Raw genomic sequence first — 20,683 nt, 5'->3', positions numbered from 1 at the left:
CTGTTAGTTGTCTAGTTGTCTACTCTGTAATTTTCTTAACTGCATTTTAAGTGCCCACGCTTCGATAGGCTCCTCGGATAACCAGAATGGGAGAATATGTGGAGATGCAAGGTGTGTATGCTTTGTAGTTCCGGGTTCCCGGACAAGGAAGAATGCGGGAGGCGGGTCATGGCTGCAGCTGCAGCTCTAACAGTCAATCCTTTACAATACGAGTTGCAGATGTCGGGGTCTAGAACGCAGCAAATACGAAATGATTTGGCCCCTCAACGTTCTAACCTGAAATGCTCGACGGAGTATACATGGGATTCTCGGCCTCATGTCGCTCGCCGTGTTGATCTAGTGGCGCCCCGAAGATCCTTCTACGGGGACCGTGCAACACCGGCCTGTCGATAGACTAAGTGCTGACCGTTCAGTATTGTATTGACCTGGAAATTTCCCACTCGAGCTTCCCAGCTGACAAGGCGATAACTACAAGGAAAGTAAGACTTCGTCGATACGATAGCCACGGAAGGTCAGGATGGCGCAAGAAGAGGGAATGCCATCGGCTCTCGTTACTGACGTTTTGCTACTCATCAAAACCAACTTTGTTTCGTTCTTTGTGCTCTTCATCGTGCTGCGCTGCGCCTATCGCCGGTACTTCCACCCCTTGGCAAAATACCCGGGCCCGGTGATCTGTTCCTGCACGCGGCTCTGGAAAGTGTGGAGCGTGTACAATGGTCACACAGAACTTGATTTTGTCGACTTGCACCGAAAATACGGCCGTATTGTGCGCGTTGCGCCCAACGAGCTCTCTTTCTCTTCGCCCGTTGCCGCGCACGATATCCTGACCCCTGGAAATGGCTTCACAAAGACCGAATTCTACCGAGTGTTCCCTCCGAAACACGCACCAGATATCTTCACTGAAACTCGGGAGTGGAAACACGCCGCCATGAAGCGGGTGGCCGTGGTTCCCTATAGCCTTGCCAGCGTGCAGAAGATGGGTCCGTGGATCGAAGACGTGCAGAAGGAATTCATCGCTAAAATTGGAGAGTATGCTGACTCTGGGAGAGTTTGTGACCTCGGCGACCTGCTCCATTATTTTGCCTTTGATGTAGGAATCTTCTTCGTCCCCGAAGCGTGGCTGATATCTTCTAGGTTGTTGGGGAGTTTGCATTTTCACAACGTTATGGATTCGTAGCCCAGGAGAAAGACATCGGCGGGACCATCAAGCTGATCGACGACGTACAGTGGTACGACGGCATTGTTGGCCAGGTTCCAGAGCTACGACACGTCCTTCGGGAAAGCCCTGTGTTCCAGTATCTCCTGACGTTGTTGAGTCCCCCACAAGTCACCCAGATGGCTCTGGGCGAGATAGCCAAAAGGAAAAAGAACAAGACTGACGGCTTCTTCCTCGAGCCTGACCGGCGAGATCTGCTGGGTCAACTGATGGAGGGCAGCGCTAGAGATCCCAGCAGATTCTCGGAAATGGATGTCTTCTCGGTGGCTCATGGCGCCATGTAAGTGATTCTCACAGGTCTAGACATCCACACTCACCTCTAACTGTTCCAACAGAGGCGCTGGAGCTGACTCTACTGCTTCGACAATGCAGTCATTCTTCCATTTCGTATTATCCAATTCGGAAGTGTATCGCAAACTCTGCGAGGAGATTCGGCAGGCACGTCTATCGCCCAGCGTGACTTGGACAGAGGCACAAGAATTGCCTTACTTCCAGGCTTGTCTGCTGGAGGCGATGCGATTGCGGCCTGCCGTTGGACTGAGCATTCCTCGATACGTCCCGAAACGAGGTGCCGTGATCGACGGTCATCACTACCCAGGAGGAATCGTGGCATCAGTCAACGGCTGGGCGGTCCATCGCGATGCTCTTTTCGGCGACCATGTTGACAACTTCCGACCCGAACGCTGGCTTTCTGGCGATGTCAGGGACATGAAGAAGCATCTGTACCAGGTAAGCAAACATCAGCCGTGGGAGTACACCCTTTTAGCAAGCAACTAACACCACCATTTGTCCAGTTTGGAGGCGGCGGCCATCTGTGCATTGGACGGAATCTCGCGCTATTTGAGATGAACAAGATCATTCCCCAACTTCTCATGAACTTTGACTTTGAGCTTGTCTACCCCGGACGGCCGCTGAAGTCCCACTCGACGTTCTTCGTGGTCCAGAGTGGGCTGGAAGTCTTTGTTCGGCGGAGAAAGTAAGCCAACTATGGGAATACGTACGCCCTGCTATACGAGTCCCCAATCTGGCTACTGTAGCCAATGGATTACAATTGTATTGAGTGTAGTTTCAAACTCTCTTGCTGAAGGCGAGACTGGTCGTTGCCATTCGCAAGCAGCCGTGGTGCATCGTTTGGGATAGCCGGGCACCCTCGGTCTCTCCGCATTCGACCCTCCGACGCATTTTAAAACTGTATGATGGCTTTGGTGGAACTAGTTACGCCAGTGTTAAGTTGTATAATATCAATACTGTGACTTCTCTTCCAACCAACCTCGTCAAACAAAGAAATGGGTTCCCTCGGCGTCGACTACACACGCTATCAGGACATTCCCGAAACCAAGGCCGAGCTGAATTGGGCCGACCTGATCACCATCGACCTGTCACGGTATGACGACCCAGGCGGGAAACAGGCGCTGGCCGCACAGCTCAAGCACGCCATCTCGACGGTAGGATTCTTCTACGTGACCAACTTCGGGCTGTCGGAGGAGGAGGTGAATGAGCAGTTCGCGCTGGCCAAAGCCATCTTCGACCTCCCGGACGAAGAGAAGCAGAAGTGCCGCGTGGGCAAGGACGGGCTGGGCTTCTTTGGCTGGAAACCCCGGGGCAGCCGGAAACAGCAGCACGGGCTGGTCGACAACCTGGAGCTCTATGATGACCCGAAATGGTGCGATGCCTACAGAGATCTGCCGCGCCCGGCGCCCCTGGTCCACGCCGCCGCAAAGGCTGAACGGTTCCAGAGACACATGGCGACGTACGTGCTCCGGCGCCTGTTGATCCTGTGCGCCATCATCATGGAGCTAGAGGACGAGGAGGCCCTGTGGAAGCTGCACAACTACGATACCAGATCCCAGTGCCACCTCCGCTACATGCTCTACCATCCGCGGACCCGCGAGGAGCTGGACATAATGAAGAAGCATAACGTCGACCACAATGTGTACGGCCACACGGACTTCGGGTCACTGACGCTGCTGATGCGCCAGCCCGTTGCGGCGCTGCAGGTTCGACCGTATGGGGAGACAGAGTGGAAATGGGTCAAGCCGCTCCGGGGCAGCATCACGGTCAACGTCGCAGACACGCTGTCGTTCCTGACGGGTGGGTACCTCGAGAGCTCGATTCACCGCGTCGTGCTACCGCCCGAGGACCAGAGGGATGTCCCGCGCTACGGTGTGATTTATTTCGCCAACGCGGACGACGACATCCTACTCGAACCGGTCAAGAGTCCGCTGCTAGAGAGGGAGAAGGTCCAGGGCGACAACAACAGAGCCATGCCCCCGCAGGGGGTTACTGCTGAGGAGTGGGTCAAGATACGATTTGCAAGCATCGACGCCAACTATGCAAACAACAAGGACAACAAGGTCGTCGTGAAGAATGTCGAGGTGCCTAGTTACGCATGAGAGGACGAAGGCTCTTGCGTTAAGTGCTTGACATGTGATAGTCTAGTTGATAGACCAAGAGCAATCACAGTGTCCGTCGGGCTCTTTGTGTACATTCTCAGGCCACAGGCTTGACTCGTCGGGAGGGGGGACAGGAAAGCGATCATACAAACCCTAGCCAGCTGCCTGCTTAAGGCTAGCATGACAAATAGAGCATCCATCATCCAGTGAGCCGCTGGAAATGACCTGGACTTGATGAAAGAGCTGGTTACCAACCTGTATTCGAGATTCTATTCGTTCAAGTAGGCTATATATATATATATATATATCTATATATAATCCCCGAAGAGTCGACGCCCCCGACCTTTCGCTAACTCATCCCCCGCCGCTTTGCTCTCCCGCTAACGACTATTTAGTCGATTCGCTCCCTCGTCCGCTCTCTTCCACTCCCCTTCCTCTCTTTCGCGCTCCCCCTCCTCTCCCCTCGCGCACACCTCCTCTCCCTGGTACTCCCTTACGACTCTAGTCCGCTCCTGCCGTGCTCCCTCGTCTACTAGGGAGGCGCCCGTTCGGGCTCTAGTCCTACAGGCGCCAACATCGCGCACGTCCAGCCTCGTGGTAACTTCACCCGATTATATCGACGAGGGCCCGTTCCGGCCCTAATAAATGGTGGGATCCTAGAGAGGATGCCTTGCTACCGCGTGCCGAGCAGGAGAATATTACTTCGGCCGAGGCTCCGAAAAGGAGAAACGGCGAAATAGCACGGCCGATTTGCACGCGTAAAGGTCACACAGCTGTGGTGACTTTACATGCTCTCGGTCCGAGGGTCCCCTTTGAACGTTTTCACGGAATCAATTCCAGGATGATGAAACTGGAGCGCCACTTTGCTTCTTGTGGCCTGTGCGGCCGGGCCGCCCTGCGCGATCCAGGTGTCTTTCTATGATAAGTCAAAACATGACCTTCTTTCTAAGAGAGCAGTTTCTTCTCCACTACCTAAGGTTTCGGAAATATGCTTTGATGAGTTCTCTCTCACTCCTTGCTTTTGGCTCCATGGACTGTCTTCGCGCGATTTCCTTGTCTTTTCCACGCATTTCTTTTGAAATATCACACTGGCAGTTTTTGTTCTCGCATCCGATTGACTCCCAGACATCGAGTCCAGTTAGTGCCTTCACTCGCTCACTGCCTACAGCAATGTAAGGCATATCCTCTTTCCGGCCGGATTCCAAGAATCGGCGGAACGCTTTGGCAAGATCCGTGTCATCATCACTGACCTGCTGGCCGGCAAGAATCCGCGATCGAATCCTACCAACCTCCCGTTCCACCCTATATATGGTCAAGAAGCGGACCCAGAGACGATAGTCGGAAGCCTTGCTCCGATTCTCGTAGTAGGTGTTGCCAAATGGATAGACCACAATCTCCAACGGAGTATCGCCCTTGATCATTAGTGTGGTAACGGTGTACCAAGGCGCAAGCAGCTCTTGCAAGCAAAGTTCAAGGCCGATGGGAGTCGCATCAGATTCCAGTTCATAGCCTTGTCGGAAGCTTTCAGTGATAGAATCAACCTTTTCTTGAATCAATCCTTGGAGGCCTAGACGATGAGCTTCTGCTTGCGTACTTAGCGCCCGGCGCGCGAGATGCGGTCTCAGCTCCTCCTCGAGTTTTGACACAATCGTGGTAATCGGGGCCTTAGTTTTGCGAAGTTTGCTCTCCTGGCAGATCAGGAACACGATGTCGTCAGCGCACAGTGCTAGCGCTCGTTCATGTAGAGTGGCCGATCGAGGAAGCGCGTCAAAGAGGCCGTTACGGCAGTAAGTTTGCCAGTACGCTGCACGGTCCAGAGATTCAGGCTCTGAAGGAACTAAGTTAATGAGGTCGTTTGTCCAACCGGTTCTGAAATACTTGAAGAAAAGACGGTCCTGTAAATATTTAACATTTATTGCACCACTTGTGAAAATAATGGAACTTACGGGCGCGGCGAAGAAAACGGGAGGAATGTCATCCCAAGCGCCTTTTTGGTATCTGCGTGCGTGCTCCATGGCTTTGGCACCGAAATTTTTGCTGTACACGTTGGTTGCAAAGATGGTCGATATTTCTTTATAGCCAATGGCAGTCCTGCACTGATTGACCTGCCATTGCTGAAGTCGGTACGGGTCTTGGACTACACATGAGTGATATGGGTTAGTGGAGCCGTGCTACATGGGAGAACGATGCTGTTACATACCATTGGAATCGACATGTTCGGTTTTCAGCCAGAGACTATTTCCCATCGCGAACGCCGCCCGCACCCACCAGCCGTGAAATTGGGCCTTAGCTTTGGAGGTGATTTGTGTAGAAGGCGGATCTTGACTCCATCGCGCCGCGTCGGCCCAAATTCTCATTTTGTTTCCCCGATGTGCGGCGAGCTTGCTGCCTGAAACGACTGAGTGAACCAATATTCAAGCCGAGTTAACCTCGCTGAGCTTACCATTCCCAGGGACTTCTGTGCACCATTCCTGGTACACTCTAAGGGCTTGTTCAATGTACCAGATTGCGTCCTCTTTCAGCACCTTTGCCACTTCAAATCGATCTAGAATCTCGCTGTTTTTCTCGATTTCCTTCTCTGAGGAACTATCAACTGTACCAACAATTAGTATCATAGCGCAAACTCGCAAACTATGGGGTTGGACAAACCATTGGTCTCCAGTCGACTTCGTCCTCCTTGCGGTTTGGGTTCCGATCTGTCCAGGATTGGCTCATCGAGCGGCTTGCGAGTCATTGGCGGTCGAACAGGTGTACTGGACTGCAGGTCATATGGTAATCCCATCATCATTCTCGTAATTCGAAATGCAGACTCGATCGAAACACGGGTACCCTCGCGAAAAGGCGGAGCTGGAACCAGGCCTAATTTCCGAATTGCCTCAGGATTAGCAAGAGGGAGTGGTTCCATACGCTTTCCTGAATTGTAGAGCATGATGGTGGATATGTCGGCCTGATCAAACTCGCTAATTCGCTCTGTTGTTGCATATCAGCGCGAGGAGTAGAAAAGCAAAAGGGGTGAGTCTCACGGTCATCCATCATTGCTCTCCCACTATTCGTATAGAGGCTCATGTCTCCTGCAGGGTGACAGCACACATCCTCAATGCATTCCTTGAGGATTTTTACGGTATCTGAAACTTCAATCTCCACCACGTGCGGCTTCATGAACATTGCTACCATAATCAGCAGCCGCCCGACGGCGAATGTAGACGTGCTTTGCGCTTACAGTGGACTTTGATGCTTAGTGATTCCTGAGGACCTCCAGGTAATGTCGCAGGGATTTGATATCGCCTGCCCGAAGACTCTGCCATTGTGAAGTATGAATGTCCAGATGCCTAGCAAAGGGTTTGGTGCTTTGGGGTTTTCGCTGAAAAGTATCAGTTTTGAAAAGTTCAACTGGCTGAAATTCCGGTAGGTTGTGGCAACCACGAAATTCTATTAAAATCGACATGAGAGGGATATTGACTTGGTATTTATGTCTCCTAAACCGATATTAAAAACCTTTATTGAGCTTGGTCTTTCCATCTCGATGGGCGGGTGGCCATCAGGCTGAAATCAGCAGATTGACTTGGCGTGACTGCCATGGGATCTTCTGCATGTGGCGCGGTCTAGATTTACACCGGATGCGAGGACATACAGTAGCACATGGGCGCTCTCACCAACCATTAGATTTAATTCGTTTCCCCCTGGCGAAATGCTCCTTCGAACAATGTGCCCCGAGTGACTAGTCCAGGTGCCGAGCATCGCGGGCGCGCATTCCCCCTTTTCCCGTCAAGCCCCCCTCTCGCTAGCAGGAAAAGCAAACAACAGCAGCAGCAGCAGAAGAAGAAGAAGAAGAAGAAGAAGAAGAAGAAGGGAACAGCAGAAGCCATAGCCTTGAAATACGAAAATTAAATTAAGTTTGTAAATATAGTAGCACTGAAGGAACCCAACGCCGTACGTGAGATTTACTCAGTACTGATGTAGGCTTCAAATCGGGCACCAATGGTTTTCCACAGCTCCGGATACCCCGTGGTAGCGAAGGCAGAAACTGCGTAACCTCGACACTCTTAAGCTCATGCTGGCCAATTTCTTTCATTGTGCAAGGGCCCCTATTGGGTAAAGTCCACACATTACAACCGCAGCCGCAGAATCGAGATCCCTCGTGCCGGCGACTCGCTCGACTCGTGTCACATAACGAGGCCGCATGACCTGACAGGACTAGCCTGCAGGTGCGCTCGAGTCCATATGACTCAGGCACTCTCTCTCTCGTTAGTTTAGACAGAACCCCATGTACTGAAATCACAGAAAAGAGAGCTATTACACCCTCAAATCGTCATTACGAGGAGCCCTCTTGCTGGGTTATTACGACTCGGGATATTTTGGACTGAAGCATGGCGTTTTCCAATCAATTTTCGTTGTCAGTGGAGTTGACCAAGCTTGTCCCCCTCGGAAACATTCTTTCTGCAGCTGGCAGCGGCATCTTAAACTTGGCGAGAGACCTGCGAAGATCTGGATCAGATATCACGGTGGAAGAGGACCTCACGCTGGTGCTCGGCCGAAATCGTATTTGCCCAAAATTCGAATCCACCTTCCGGGTCGCCGTGAGAGGCTCGTCGCAGCAGCAGATTGGAGAATTCGTCGACATCATTCTCGAGGCCGGTGCCGGGCCTACCGTGCAACGAAGTCTGAAGCACCCGCCATATTTTTCCACGGTGGCCCAGTTATCACTCCTCGCCTTTACACAGCAGCTCAATAGACTCTCATGGACACTTTCCAAGCTCTTTGAGCGTCGGCTGAGTGGCGCGCCGCAGCACCTCCAGAGCCACCCAAGCGCCGAAAGCATGCGTGGAACCCTGCGAGCCTGCCGTGAGCAGACTGCAGGCTTCAACTGGACCCTTCTTTTTGAAGCAGTGGAATGTGTGTTGGGCTGCGACAAGCGCCCGTTAAACGCCCAGAGACGTGTCCCCCACGACTTGAATTCCGAAGACGGGCGCAATTTACCCATTCCCATTCTCCAGGGCTGCTTGGATATGCTCACTGCGGTTCAGACCCTCCCAGAAGACCGAATGATTCACATCAATGCTGAGACGGGCTACTCAGCAATTGTCGTCTGGGCCCATCATCTGCTTGGACTGACCGTGGAAGTCCGCAAGTATCGCCACAAGAAGGGATACGTCTTTGGGAATGGGCCTGAGCAGATCATATTTTGTATCAACAAGTTGGGCCCAACAATCTGTCTCATGGATAAAACCGACGAGATTCTTCGGATTGGCGAGTTTGACATGGACCCACCGCTGACACCTGATATCCGGGCGACTGCACGTGGCTTCGGTATTAAACTGCTTCAGAGCTCGGGCTGCAGCGAGCACAACATGCGTTCTGAAGCCGAAGTGGCAGTTGCTGTTGCCACCGGTCAAAGCGGTCGTCATCTAAAGCCAGGACTACTAAGAGCGGCGCAAATCTTATTTCACGGCCTCGAACTCGAATTCGGGAATGGCCTGGATGGGATTGTGGCAAAGTTCGCCACAAAAAACACGACATATTTATCCGCTTATTTGGCCAAAGCATTGATTGCCTTTTCAAGCATCAAGAATATTGACTCGTGCCACGATCTTCCGCTCTGCATCAGTCGGCCCTTTATGGAAAATGTCAAGGAAGGCGAACCGGATATCTTTGTCCAGTTTCGCTATATGGCTCGCTTGCTGTTGGGCAGTGAATATAATGAGTCGGTAGTCTCGCGGTCTGCTCTGGTGAGTGCCTGGGGTTGGAGCATCTGCCTGACCTCAGTAGGAGCACAATGTCCAACGCAGGTCGACGGCAACATGTTCCTGGTGCGTCGAGGTGTTCCATCAAGAAATGGAGAAAGGTCTAGGTTCATAGTTGACGGACCAAGAACTTCAGGATTTAGCAAAGCAGGGCCAGACCACTATTCAAGGCCATTCCCTCAAGGCCCCACAGACGCAACTCCAGTCGCCGATTTTGTGGCAGAATTTCCCAACGCTAAACCAGCGTACTATATTGGACTGTCAGATCAGGCCTTTGAAGTCTCGGTATGCTTTGAATTGTCGAAATATCCCCGTCGGTATACGGGATTTCGGCGGATGCAAGGTCTGCGGACCCAAGTTATCATGCTTCGGGAGTCGGGCTGCGAGCATCACAAACGTGCTACGCCACCCAAGGATACAGTGGCCTTGCCTGTAGGATGCGAAACTATTGAATTCTACCATGCCAATGTCTCATCAACCGGGGAAAAGGAAGCAGGCATCAGAGTCAGCAAGACGCTGGACGGGCCGGCATATAGATGGTTTCAGTTGGATATCCTCTCTGCTGCGGCGGCTAGTGACTCGGAGGATTCCAATCAGGCGGGAACGTCGTCAAGAGAAAGGACTCAAATTGACGGATTGTTTTTGAAAAGTGGACAGTGTTGTCTGCCCTGTGCTGTGGACATTGTGGATCGCTTTTGCGTGCAGGAGACAAGAGAATCCCGGAAGCCCACTAACTTCTTCCTGATTGCGTAGATGAAAGGGCGACAGACAGACAATCCAGTACAGAGTTCCTAGTCAGCCTCGAGGGTACAGCCGCTTTGTGGTTCCGGCATTTGGATTTGGCTAAAGAGGACACTGCCAGTCAAAGTGGACTGATTGCGAGTGGGTAAACACATCTCTTAATTGACTGGGCCACCTTGCCGGGCGGCGTACCGAGGCTCTCACGGGCTATGGTACTCAGGCTTATATGTATAGTTCCCGGCATTCTGGTCTGACCTTCCTTGAACGTGGTAGCGAACCACGGCCAGTCCGGCGGTATACTGTCGCGGTTGCAATTTTGGAGATATCCATGTCCGAATAGTAGCACGTCAAAGATGGATTTTGTACCGATGACACTTTACTGTACCTTGCCGTACCCAGGAGTTAAAGCCAACCTCGCTCTGTGGACTATGTCGATGGAGCTTCGTTGTGTAGGTAGAGTCTTGTCTGTGGTGGAGTCGCCTCTTCATCGTGTCATTTTACAGCCGACTGCACTTGTTGCCGTAGGACATTGTTAGCCAGGTAGTCTCACCAGCGTGTGAGCGCTCAGACATTTAGGCTCCATCAGAGCTTGGTTGTAGCGTTTGGGTGCTCTGATCATTGGACTTGGTACTAGTGTATCCTGACTTCATTGACTATTTAAGTCCAAGAAAGCCTTAGGTATCAAGAACATGCATGTCATATTCAGATTCTACTTGGTCTTGTCTTTCAGAAACATGATCCCAGAGTAGTACTGTTCCTCCTGTTTGCCGGTGCCTTCGTTGATGGGCCTGCATTTCGTTTTTCCTATAGTGGCTGCCGCCACATTGAAACATCCCACAGGCCCCCATCCAGCCCATGCTCCTTCTTGAGCGATATGTATTCAGATTTCGCTTGAGCGCAGTCACCCTTCCACCAGGATAACGACTTAGGCGAGCTGATCCACTTTCGAGACGTGAACATTATGGGCACCTTCCTTGTCCACAAATTCCCGCCTTCTCACCACAACTTTCCTCGTACTGGCCTTCCTCGGGTTCTTCGCTTCGAACACCTCATCCAACTCCTCCAGAGTCCTGCCCTTGGTCTCAACAAAGAAGAAGTAGATGAAGAGGAACTCGAAGCAATCCCAGAACACGAAGAACACATAAAACCAGTACTTGATGTTCTTCAAGGCCACGGGCGCGGCGAAGGTGTTGACGAATGACGCGAGGCCGGCCGTGAACTGGAAAAGCCACATCCCTTTGGCTCGCATTTCGTTTGACATGACCTCGGCAGGGTAGATGGGTTGCATACTTGTGTAGGCGAACGCGAAAACGACGCCAAAGATGTAGATGAAGGCGATGCTTGCATCTGACGAGCTTTTCGATCCGGTATTGACGTATCCCGCTGCAGTCCCGGCGGTGATAGACAGGCAGATGATCATGCCAAAGGTCGACCCCAGCATCATTTTACGTCGGCCGAAGACATCGTGGAAGCGAGCTCCAGCAGCGGCAGCGATCCAACCAGTCAAAGCATACACCGCGTTGAGTAAGAGCACGGTGTTGGTGTCCGCGACCCCAACGTTGGTAAGGAGCAGAGGTAAGTAGTAAGAAATCACGCTGGTACGGTCAGCAGTTGATGGACAACTTTGGACTCGGCACCTACTTGTTTCCGGAGAACTGGCCAAACCAACTCCACGCCAGGTTCAACATGCTTCGGTATCTTCTCGAACGGGACTTGACGAGAATCCGAAGATCGAAAAAGTTGCTCCACGAGGCCAACGGAACATCACGCAAATTGTATTGAATTTCATTGAGTTCCAGGTTCACGATGGGGTGTGATCCATCTCCATTTGCGTGGTATTTCACAATGAAATCTCGAGCTTCATCCAGGCGATCGGTGGCAACCAAGAAACGAGGAGATTCCGGGAGAAACCAGACTCCGAGACAAACGATACCGGGGCAGAGCAGTTGAAGCCACAGGGGTAGCCGCCAGTCTAGGTTTGATGTAAAATGGAGATGCGTCCCATAGACGGCTGAAAGGTTGTCAGAGATCTCGTCGGCAGAGGTCTATGTGGGTTATCTTACCAAAGGTGGCGATAATTGAACCCATATACCAGAGAGTGTTATATAGTCCAGACACAGTGCCACGATACTGATTGTCAAGTCAATAGCTTGTCCTGTGCGAAGTAGGTCATTCTTACCAAAGGGGGCGCGATTTCGACGATGTACATGGGTGCTGCAGTTGTAGCCCACGTGCAGAAAAAAGAGAGCAAGAAGCGACCACCGATGAATATAGCCACTGACGGTGTTAGTGCCGGCTCGTATACCATAGGACAGCTTCACCCACTTGTCTTAGCTGTGGCAGTGACGATCGTGCCGACTATCACGCCGGCACAGCCGAGGAATATTGGGAGCTTTCTTCCTTTCCAGTCGGCTAACCAGACAAACAGGGCCCCTGTCATTTGCCCGACCTGGAAGATCGCAAATACGATCCCAGTTCCCGCCTGTTCATTTTCGGACACGTTGTAGTAGTGGAGATAATTGGGAAGAGCATTGATACTGCCCATGAGAGAGCCGTCGTAACCTGTGATCGTTAGTCCCCGTCGTGTCAAGTGCTTATAGAGATACATACCGTTCATGGTGGAACAGAGATACACGATGAGACAGCAACCGTACAAGGCGATATGTCCACGTCCCCATGGATTCGGAGCATTCTGACTCAGGGCAGCAGCAAAGTCTGCATTGACGGCACTGATTTCCTGGTCTGTGGCAGTGGGCTTCGAGTCTTCCACCTGATGGAGAGTCTCCTTTTCCTGCAACCCTCGTCAATTCTCAGCAAGCAGATTGGAAGAGCTGCATACTTACACTGAGTGTTGCCATGGTGACTAATGAGCAGGAGAGATTTGTTAGTCCGAGACCTGCCTCTGGAAGCCAGGATGATCTGCCAATTTATATGCTCTCTGCACGAAGACCAGGACTATCCACTGCCGCGAGCATACACTCGGTGGAGATCGATTACCGTATTTGGCGCGGACTTTTCCATCGTCCGCTCCAAACTAGGAAAAGCGTAGCCTGATCTCCGACTATTTTGTGAGGGGGAGGTCATATTACCCCGTGGGTAGGTGTTGATCTTTGGTTGCACGCGACCCGTATGACGTTCGCTTAGCCGGCTGTGGAGTGACGCAGGACGTGAGGTTGCATGAGCAGTGGATATGGTCTGCTTGAGGCCGTCGCCCCTATTCGTTGAGGCTGAGAGGTCTTGCTGCAAGTACGTCCTGGCAGGGGAGCGCAATCAACAAGGACAGTTAGTCGTACACGACCGCGAGGCGCCGTTAGTTGCACAGCATAGGAGCTTATTGATGGTATGCTCGCGGCCACATGCCAGCCGTAGCGTGAAGGCCTCTGCCACCCATCCTGAACTGCCGTAATAGGGATATATTGCTATTCGCTTTGCGACAATGAGCCTAGGGGCCAGTTCTCTCATTTTTGAAGCCTAAAGTCGGAATTTTCGACTTCCATCCATGCACTTCAGTACCAAGGCGATACGGGTGCTTGCGTGTGCGCCGTGACGTAGTTTTCTCCTCGCTTGTCACAAAGCCAGATAGGCTGAGAAGTCATATGCAGACTTCGCCGTCAATGTGCGATTTGCAATACTTTGAAAACCCGCGTAGTCTGGGCCATCAAGCTGCACCTGTTCAGAGTCAGCTAATTTAAATGGAATCCGTTCGCCATCGCGCTAACCTCAAACACAGCGTTGCTGCGATCCGAACCACAGTAGCAGCTTTTGATCGGTCCTGGAACGAGCTCCCAATACACCCAGCTGAGACCCAGTTCCACAAATTTCTCGAAATTCCAGGCGAGGTTGTTCGCCCGCGCAGAGGCAACCACTCCCCATTCTTCTACAAACAGCTTCTTGTTGTTTTGAGCAGCGAGAGCGGTAGCATTCGGCACCCACTCGGTCCAATCGCCATCGTAACCATGTAAGGCGATCCAATCAATTTCTGGACAGGTAAACAGCCACGGTCTCCAGTTCCAGTTCTGGTAGATGTTCCCGCTACCACCAGTACCCCCAGTCGACACGGCTATAGGAGCGGTGCCGATATATTTTTTGAACTGCTTTGCACGGTCACAAAACCAGGTTGGGCCAACAATATCAAGCTGGGTGATAGCCTGGATCATGGGTTCATTTTCAATGTCGAATGCAGCTATTGCTTCGGTTAGCTGCGCCCAGGGTTGTCCAAAGTTTGGCGACCGGTAGTTCATTATGTGGGCAATTCTGTTGTCAAAAGCGGCCACCGCCGCGGGATTTGTGTAGAACGAGTTCCCCAGAGTAATTGGTGTTCCAGAAGCCGGGCCAACCCCCCCGAATTCGGTACAGTAGGCATCGCAAGAGTTCTGCCCGAATGCGTTGCCATCATGGATCGAAATGATAAATTTGATACCACGGCGGTGTCCTTCCACGAGGAGACTGTCAATAGCATCAAGAACGGTGTCGTTGAATACACCAACAGTTTCTTCGAGATCGGGAATAGTTACTGTGACGTTCGTGCCTTTATAAGTTCCTGGTGAGATGCCGTTGATCCAGATTCTAATGATCCGTGCTCCATCTCGCTGCAGGCCGTCAAGCCATGCAGCCTGAGTGGCTTCATCGAGCCCTGAAGCGATGAGTGACAGACTACCTTTATTGTATCCTTACTCACCATGAGCATAGTAACTTGAAGTTCCCCAAAACATGTCGTAACTATCATTCGATGGGGTTGCTTGAGAGGTGCAGAAAGCGAACAAAGAGCTCAAGGAGAGTAGGGCCCAAACGATGAAGATAGCCATGATGATGATGATGTCGTCGTGGTCGCCGTCGCCGTCACAGACTTTATACAATGCCGAGCAATCGGTAGAGGCGGAGGCAAGTCATACAGGCTTCCCTTCGATTTTAAATCGTTGCATTTCCGTCCCCTCTCGATGATCGTCCCCATTTTCTGCTTCTTGTGATTACTCCCAAGTATACACCCCGAGGCGACCCTGGATCACGAGTCGGGCTACCTGCAGCGCCAGTCGTCGCGGCCCACAATCACCTGCACCATCCTGTCGATGCCGGAAGAGGCTTGACTTAACGATGGTCTGAGTCAGGGAAGCATCCATGTTTGAAGTTTGAGCTATGAGGATGCGTCATTCCATGGCCCGCGAGGTCAAATTGAGGTTCTGGCGAGAGGACGTCTCTGGCACTCGACAAGCACTATTCCGAAGAGAAAACGGGCCAGGAAAGCTCCGCTCCAAAAGAGGCAAGCGGACACAGGGAATTGGCATTTGGAACAGAGAGCTTGAGGCGGATGTCGGCAATGGGGGATGGATGACGGGCTGTTGGAACGAAGTCGCTTCTCCGCAAATTCTAGATTGCACTTCAGGTTTATTGTGATGCGCCGTTGTACGGTTGCGCACTGAACCTTCCAAATGAATACAGTCGACAACAAACGAGACGCTTGACTCCGATACATCTTGATCCAACAGTCATGATTTGTTTGGTGCATGAGCCGGTTTGCCCATTGGCCAGGAGCTGGCGGGAACATGTTCCGAACCACTTCCTTGTGTGCTGGAGCAAAGCAACATGTTGATTGAGACGTTTACATTCACTTCGGATGTATTTCATCAGTCGACGGGGATTGAAGACATCGGACGACGAGGCAACGGCCAGAAAATTACCCGGATGCAGTCGGATATTCTCTACCCGTTCGGGCACATTTGACTGCGGAGCACATACATGTTCTCGGGCCAGATCACGGGCACGCTATGTTGAATACAGGATCTGGGGTTTGGCGGAGGCAACCGAATCAGCTCAATACGATGTCGTCTCCGCTTCCTCCAGCTGCTTGATCCGGCGCCTACACTCAGCATACTTTTCCAGAGTTGTAGGCGGCCGTCGAGGAGTGCCAGGTTGGATATCTCTCCTGATAAAACCACTTGCTTACAAGGACAATACGCCAAACCCTAATCCTACCCAATGGAAGTGTGCAGAGGTCCTGTTCGCATAAACTCTACACCGAAAACACGTTCGTTTTCGCGCCGACTATACACATTTCAAGCAGTTATTCAAATTGACCGAACAACCCCATGGGGACGGATCCCGGGGTTCTGGTTCACCGCTTCCACTTCTGAGATATAAGAAGCATTCACACGCCTTCGGCTAGGCATTTTCCATCTTTCCATTCTCCTTCCTGGCGCCTCCATATCTGAGACGTCAGACTGCACAGATATTTTCTCGCTATGGATTCTAAAATCATTGAAACCTCCATAAACGTGGAAAAGGCTCATGATGAGCTGGTCGACGTGGAGATTGAAAAGCTCGCGGCTTCAAAGGCGTACGATTACTCTGGAGCAACAAGCAAGACCGATCCTGCGGAAATCGCCCTTGTCAGGAAGCTCGATTACCGAATCATGCCGATGATTTGGGCGATGTACTTCTTGAACTATGTGAGAGAGATTCCAGTGCAACGCAGGCTCAACTAACGATATGCGCAGCTGGACAAAAACGCCATTGCCTCAGCACGTCTCAACAAATTGGAAGATGATATCGGCCTCACAGGTTCCCAATACAATACTTGCATTTCGATTCTCTTCGTTGGGTAAAAAAACCTTACTCGAGCTTTGGTGATCTATATCCGCTGATCAGATCATAGATATTTGTTAATGCAGCTACCATCCAATATGCTCATGGCATCCAAAAAGATTCGACCGTCAATCTACATGGGCTGCTGCATGGCATTGTGGGCCGTTTGCTCAGCGTGCACTGCTTTGGTCCAGAACTATCACGGCCTCGTGATCGCCCGTTTTTTCCTGGGAGTCGCTGAAGCACCTTGTGAGTGGCTCATCAGGTATTTTGAAGAGGCTTTGCTAACATTCGCAGTCTACCCCGGTGCCTTATTCATCTTGTCCATCTTCTACACAAGGAAAGAGATTGCTACCCGTATTGCAATTCTGTACTCCGCCAATATTCTCTCCACCGCATTCTCCGGATTGATCGCGGCTGCCATATTTTCTACAATTGACGGAGCGCATGGAATCCAAGGCTGGCGATGGTGAGAGACCCGGTAGGCTCTTTGTGGCGTTAGCTAACTCGGGGACCAGGCTGTTCATCATTGAAGGAGTCGTCACCTTCGGCATTGCGCTCCTATCCATGTTCGTGCTGCCTGACCATCCCTCGTCGACACGCTGGCTTTCCGAAGCCGAGATGGCTATAGCACAAGAAAGGATTGCCAGAGATACTGTGGAGAAGACGGAATCCCAGAGTGCTCTCCAGAACTTGAAGATCGCATTTTCCGACCCCCGCCTCTACCTTCTGGCCTTGATGCAAAATCTCCATCTCTCTGCGGCCGGATTCAACAACTTCTTCCCTACGGTGGTCGGTACACTTGGATTCAATCGCACGGTTACGCTGGCCCTGACATGTCCGCCATTTCTATTTGCAGCTATTTTTGGGCCCCTCCTTGCACTCAGCTCTGGAAGATTCAACGAGCGTACGTGGCACATCACTGGTGGTATGGCTATGGGTATTGCGGGTTTTGCGATCGCAGCCGCGACACTTAACACGGCTGCTCGATATGTGGCCTGTTTTCTGTTCTCGGCTGGTGTCTATTCCGTCAACTCCTGCATCCTCGGGTGGGTATCGGCGACGCTCGGACAGACGGCAGAGAAGAAAGCCATTTCCTTGGGATTCGTCAACATTGTAGCCAACGCATCCTACATCTACACCCCGTACTTGTACCCAAGCTCTGATGGTCCGCGCTACCTACCGGCGATGGGCGCCAATGCAGGCTTCGCAGCAGGAACCGTACTTTGCGCATGGGGGCTGAAGGTCTGGCTGATGGCGGAAAACCGGAAATTGAAAGCCAACTCTGGGGATATTGGACTTGCGTACGCTTACTGAATGTACTGCCGTGCGAGATGTGGTGGGGCTTGGTACCGTCAAGGCACCTTGTCTGTCAACTCTGCCAGACCTGGTCTTGCTGTCGCTGCTGTAGTCACAGATCTATATATATAAATATGACTCAATATACGACCTTTGTCCAATCGTAAATGCAGCAGCAACGGAATATCAAGTCATAGTTGCAAGCATATTACAATACATGCCTCATAGAACAAGCAGATCACTTTCATACGCGTGAAAATGCATGGTACACGTACTGTATATAGGCTGTTCGGTGGCTGTGGCTTCAGATTATGAGCCGAAAATCTACCGCCAACAGGCTTTTTCCTCGCAACTTCATGCAACCAAAACATCTCCTCGATCACAACAATTCAAGCCCTACCACTTTGTTTCAACCCAGGCCCGCTCTCATTAACATGCTCTCTATTAAATGCACATCATGTCATCTAAATCCATCGCCCCGATCGAGATAGGGTCGTTCACTGCCTCGACGCCTGAAAAGACCGAATTCATCGGCAGCGCCAGCGGAGTCTTCTTCGTCAACACCGTCTTTCGCGCCTTTGCTCGATCAGCTTATAACTCCAAGACGCTAACTTCCAACGATCAGTCTGCACAAAATGACCCTGGTTCCGTCGACAGCCGGCTGGTCGATCCAGAGACCCCCATGCAACTGGACCATGAGAGCGCGGGGATGAGGATCCTCATAGAGAACGAAACTGGCCCGAATTCTTATGGCGTCAAAGGGCATGGGCTCGGGGTGGCTCCAGAGCAAGACTCAGCCAGGGAGCTTCTCATGCTCTACCTCAAGAACTGGCATCCTCTTTTCCCATTTCTGCATGGGCCGACCCTCTTCGAGACAATCCGCGGTCTGTATGAGAGCGACGGCCAGAGGAAGCTTTCACTGAGGCACCGTCTATGCCATGCCATCATCTGTCAATGCGTATTCAACGTTGCAGCCCTCGACAAGCCCGACGGAGCCCTTGCCACGGCATCGCGGCTGGATTCGCCTGCGAAATTACTCTCACTCCTCGGCTACGTCGCGAGCAACCACGACAACCTCTCGTTGCAGGCCCTGCTCGCTGCCCAGCTCTACCTCGTGGCAACCATGTCTCTGCGAGCGGCGTCGACGATAGGAGGCACCCTGATACGGGTGATGTATCACGCAGGTTTCCATCGCTGCGCTTTCCGGTACCCCCAGCTGTCACCCCATGAATGCGAATTGCGCAAGAGGATCTTCTGGAGCGCCTACGTGCTGGATCGCTATTTGAGCCAAGCACTCGGTCATCCTCTGAGCATTCAAGATTCTGACTTGGATGTTTGCATCCCAGGCATGGGCGAACTGCATAAACCAGTCAAAACAGGCCAGCAGGTATCGTCTACGGCTCGCGCGGCCACTGAAGGAGTCCTAGCTCACCTGCCTCGGGGTCATTACAGGCGTGAGTCGCGCTCAGAAGAACCTATGGCCTCAGAACAGGCTGGGGGTCCCGCGACGGCCTCGGAATCAGAGTCCCCCAGCCTGGATCCTTCTAATGATATCAACTTTTCACAGTCGTCCCAAAGCTCGCAGATTCTGGGTCATTATGTGCTCTATTGCCGGCTCACAGGCCAAGCAGTTCAGATATTCCACATCTCGCTTCAGAACCGGACGATCAGTGCGGAGCGAATGATGGAGCTGCAGTCAAACGTCCACGCGTGGTGGAATGGGCTGCCCCAGGAATTACAGGACGAGTATACTGGAGACGGAGTGAAGCTAGCGTCGACTTTCACATTCTTCTTTTCAGTACTGTATAATCATCTTTTGCTGCTCAGTAATCGTCCATTCCTATCTCTATCACCAAAGTCTCTAGAATTCAAGTCGAGTCTGCAGACATGCATTGCAGCAAGCCGTCAGATTATTACGACCTCAAGACGGCAGCACGACCGCGGGTTGATTGTATCTTGGCCCGGAATGCTCTCAGCGACGTGGATGGCCGGGTTGGTTTTGGCCTTTGCTTGTACTCTGAAACGATATCCATTCAGCAAAGCGCAAAGGTGAGCAGAGGCATGGCACTCTAGAGTATACGCTGACGCTACGCAGAGAAATCGAGGACGCAATTCGTAGTCTTTCGGCAATGGCAAAGAGCTGGAACAATGCGAGACACTGTGCAGAAGCCCTTCAAACCCTGTTGGAAAACCTGACAACACAATATAGCCGGGGGCAGAATGTTATGGCCTCGCCTTCGTCCTCAAATATGGCTGCCACGGGGACTTCAATGCCAGCAACGGTTGGCGGACCATCCGAACAAATTGCCACGCAGCTCTCCTTGACAGAGCCGAGTGAGCCTTCCAGGAAGAGGAAGAGGACCAATCGGGGGCAACAAGGACAGAGCCAACAACAAAGCGAGCTACCTGACGCGACAAATGGTCGCTCGACTCAATCTCAAACGATCAACCAAGATTTTGACGCCGACTCATACCAACTGCCCAGCCTCAACAGTGGGTCAATGTTCCCGATCCTCGAATACACAGGGCCAGATTTTGGTTTCAGCAATGGACAGTATCCAACGATGGACGACTTCGAGTTCCTTGGTCTGCCAGTTTCCGACGATCTGTACCCCAACAATCCCGGGGCCTTCGGTAACATCGGATGGGAGGCAATGGCTAACGGTTCTGGCAACATGCAGAGCTGGGCCACTTGGGGAACACCGAAGTTTTGA

The 20,683-nt window shown here is 51.9% G+C and overlaps 8 protein-coding genes across 8 annotated transcripts; 5 read left to right on the top strand and 3 right to left on the bottom strand.

Annotated features, from left to right (window-relative positions):
• Window positions 1–517: 517 nt before the first annotated feature.
• AYL99_01075 (hypothetical protein) lies at window positions 518–2,196 on the top strand (the record flags this gene model as incomplete). Its single annotated transcript, XM_018832591.1, has 4 exons — window positions 518–1,090; window positions 1,135–1,496; window positions 1,552–1,945; window positions 2,011–2,196. 4 exons carry the CDS (start codon window positions 518–520, stop codon window positions 2,194–2,196), a joined length of 1,515 nt encoding a protein of 504 aa, XP_018698470.1.
• Window positions 2,197–2,502: 306 nt separating this feature from the next.
• On the top strand, window positions 2,503–3,609 carry AYL99_01074 (hypothetical protein; the record flags this gene model as incomplete). The annotated part of the gene is made up of 1 exon (XM_018832590.1): window positions 2,503–3,609. The coding sequence occupies one exon, from the start codon at window positions 2,503–2,505 to the stop codon at window positions 3,607–3,609; it is 1,107 nt and encodes a 368-aa protein (XP_018698469.1).
• Window positions 3,610–4,393: 784 nt separating this feature from the next.
• On the bottom strand, window positions 4,394–6,914 carry AYL99_01073 (hypothetical protein; the record flags this gene model as incomplete). Its single annotated transcript, XM_018832589.1, has 8 exons — window positions 4,394–4,525; window positions 4,776–5,504; window positions 5,556–5,746; window positions 5,810–5,998; window positions 6,053–6,202; window positions 6,259–6,579; window positions 6,633–6,776; window positions 6,830–6,914. 8 exons carry the CDS (start codon window positions 6,912–6,914, stop codon window positions 4,394–4,396), a joined length of 1,941 nt encoding a protein of 646 aa, XP_018698468.1.
• A 1,062-nt stretch (window positions 6,915–7,976) lies between these two features.
• AYL99_01072 (hypothetical protein) lies at window positions 7,977–10,103 on the top strand (the record flags this gene model as incomplete). Its single annotated transcript, XM_018832588.1, has 1 exon — window positions 7,977–10,103. The coding sequence occupies one exon, from the start codon at window positions 7,977–7,979 to the stop codon at window positions 10,101–10,103; it is 2,127 nt and encodes a 708-aa protein (XP_018698467.1).
• A 913-nt stretch (window positions 10,104–11,016) lies between these two features.
• On the bottom strand, window positions 11,017–12,949 carry AYL99_01071 (hypothetical protein; the record flags this gene model as incomplete). Its single annotated transcript, XM_018832587.1, has 7 exons — window positions 11,017–11,686; window positions 11,733–12,102; window positions 12,155–12,221; window positions 12,271–12,368; window positions 12,417–12,653; window positions 12,702–12,882; window positions 12,935–12,949. The coding sequence occupies 7 exons, from the start codon at window positions 12,947–12,949 to the stop codon at window positions 11,017–11,019; spliced, it is 1,638 nt and encodes a 545-aa protein (XP_018698466.1).
• Window positions 12,950–13,658: 709 nt separating this feature from the next.
• On the bottom strand, window positions 13,659–14,896 carry AYL99_01070 (hypothetical protein; the record flags this gene model as incomplete). Its single annotated transcript, XM_018832586.1, has 3 exons — window positions 13,659–13,760; window positions 13,811–14,724; window positions 14,770–14,896. 3 exons carry the CDS (start codon window positions 14,894–14,896, stop codon window positions 13,659–13,661), a joined length of 1,143 nt encoding a protein of 380 aa, XP_018698465.1.
• A 1,431-nt stretch (window positions 14,897–16,327) lies between these two features.
• Window positions 16,328–17,987, top strand: AYL99_01069 (hypothetical protein; the record flags this gene model as incomplete). Its single annotated transcript, XM_018832585.1, has 5 exons — window positions 16,328–16,534; window positions 16,583–16,686; window positions 16,741–16,919; window positions 16,968–17,139; window positions 17,189–17,987. 5 exons carry the CDS (start codon window positions 16,328–16,330, stop codon window positions 17,985–17,987), a joined length of 1,461 nt encoding a protein of 486 aa, XP_018698464.1.
• A 439-nt stretch (window positions 17,988–18,426) lies between these two features.
• Window positions 18,427–20,683, top strand: AYL99_01068 (hypothetical protein; the record flags this gene model as incomplete). Its single annotated transcript, XM_018832584.1, has 2 exons — window positions 18,427–20,018; window positions 20,065–20,683. 2 exons carry the CDS (start codon window positions 18,427–18,429, stop codon window positions 20,681–20,683), a joined length of 2,211 nt encoding a protein of 736 aa, XP_018698463.1.

The sequence above is a fragment of the Fonsecaea erecta genome (genome assembly GCF_001651985.1).
Source record: "Fonsecaea erecta strain CBS 125763 chromosome Unknown Scaff1, whole genome shotgun sequence".
NCBI lineage: Eukaryota > Fungi > Ascomycota > Eurotiomycetes > Chaetothyriales > Herpotrichiellaceae > Fonsecaea > Fonsecaea erecta.
This window is presented reverse-complemented; position numbering and strand designations above follow the sequence as displayed.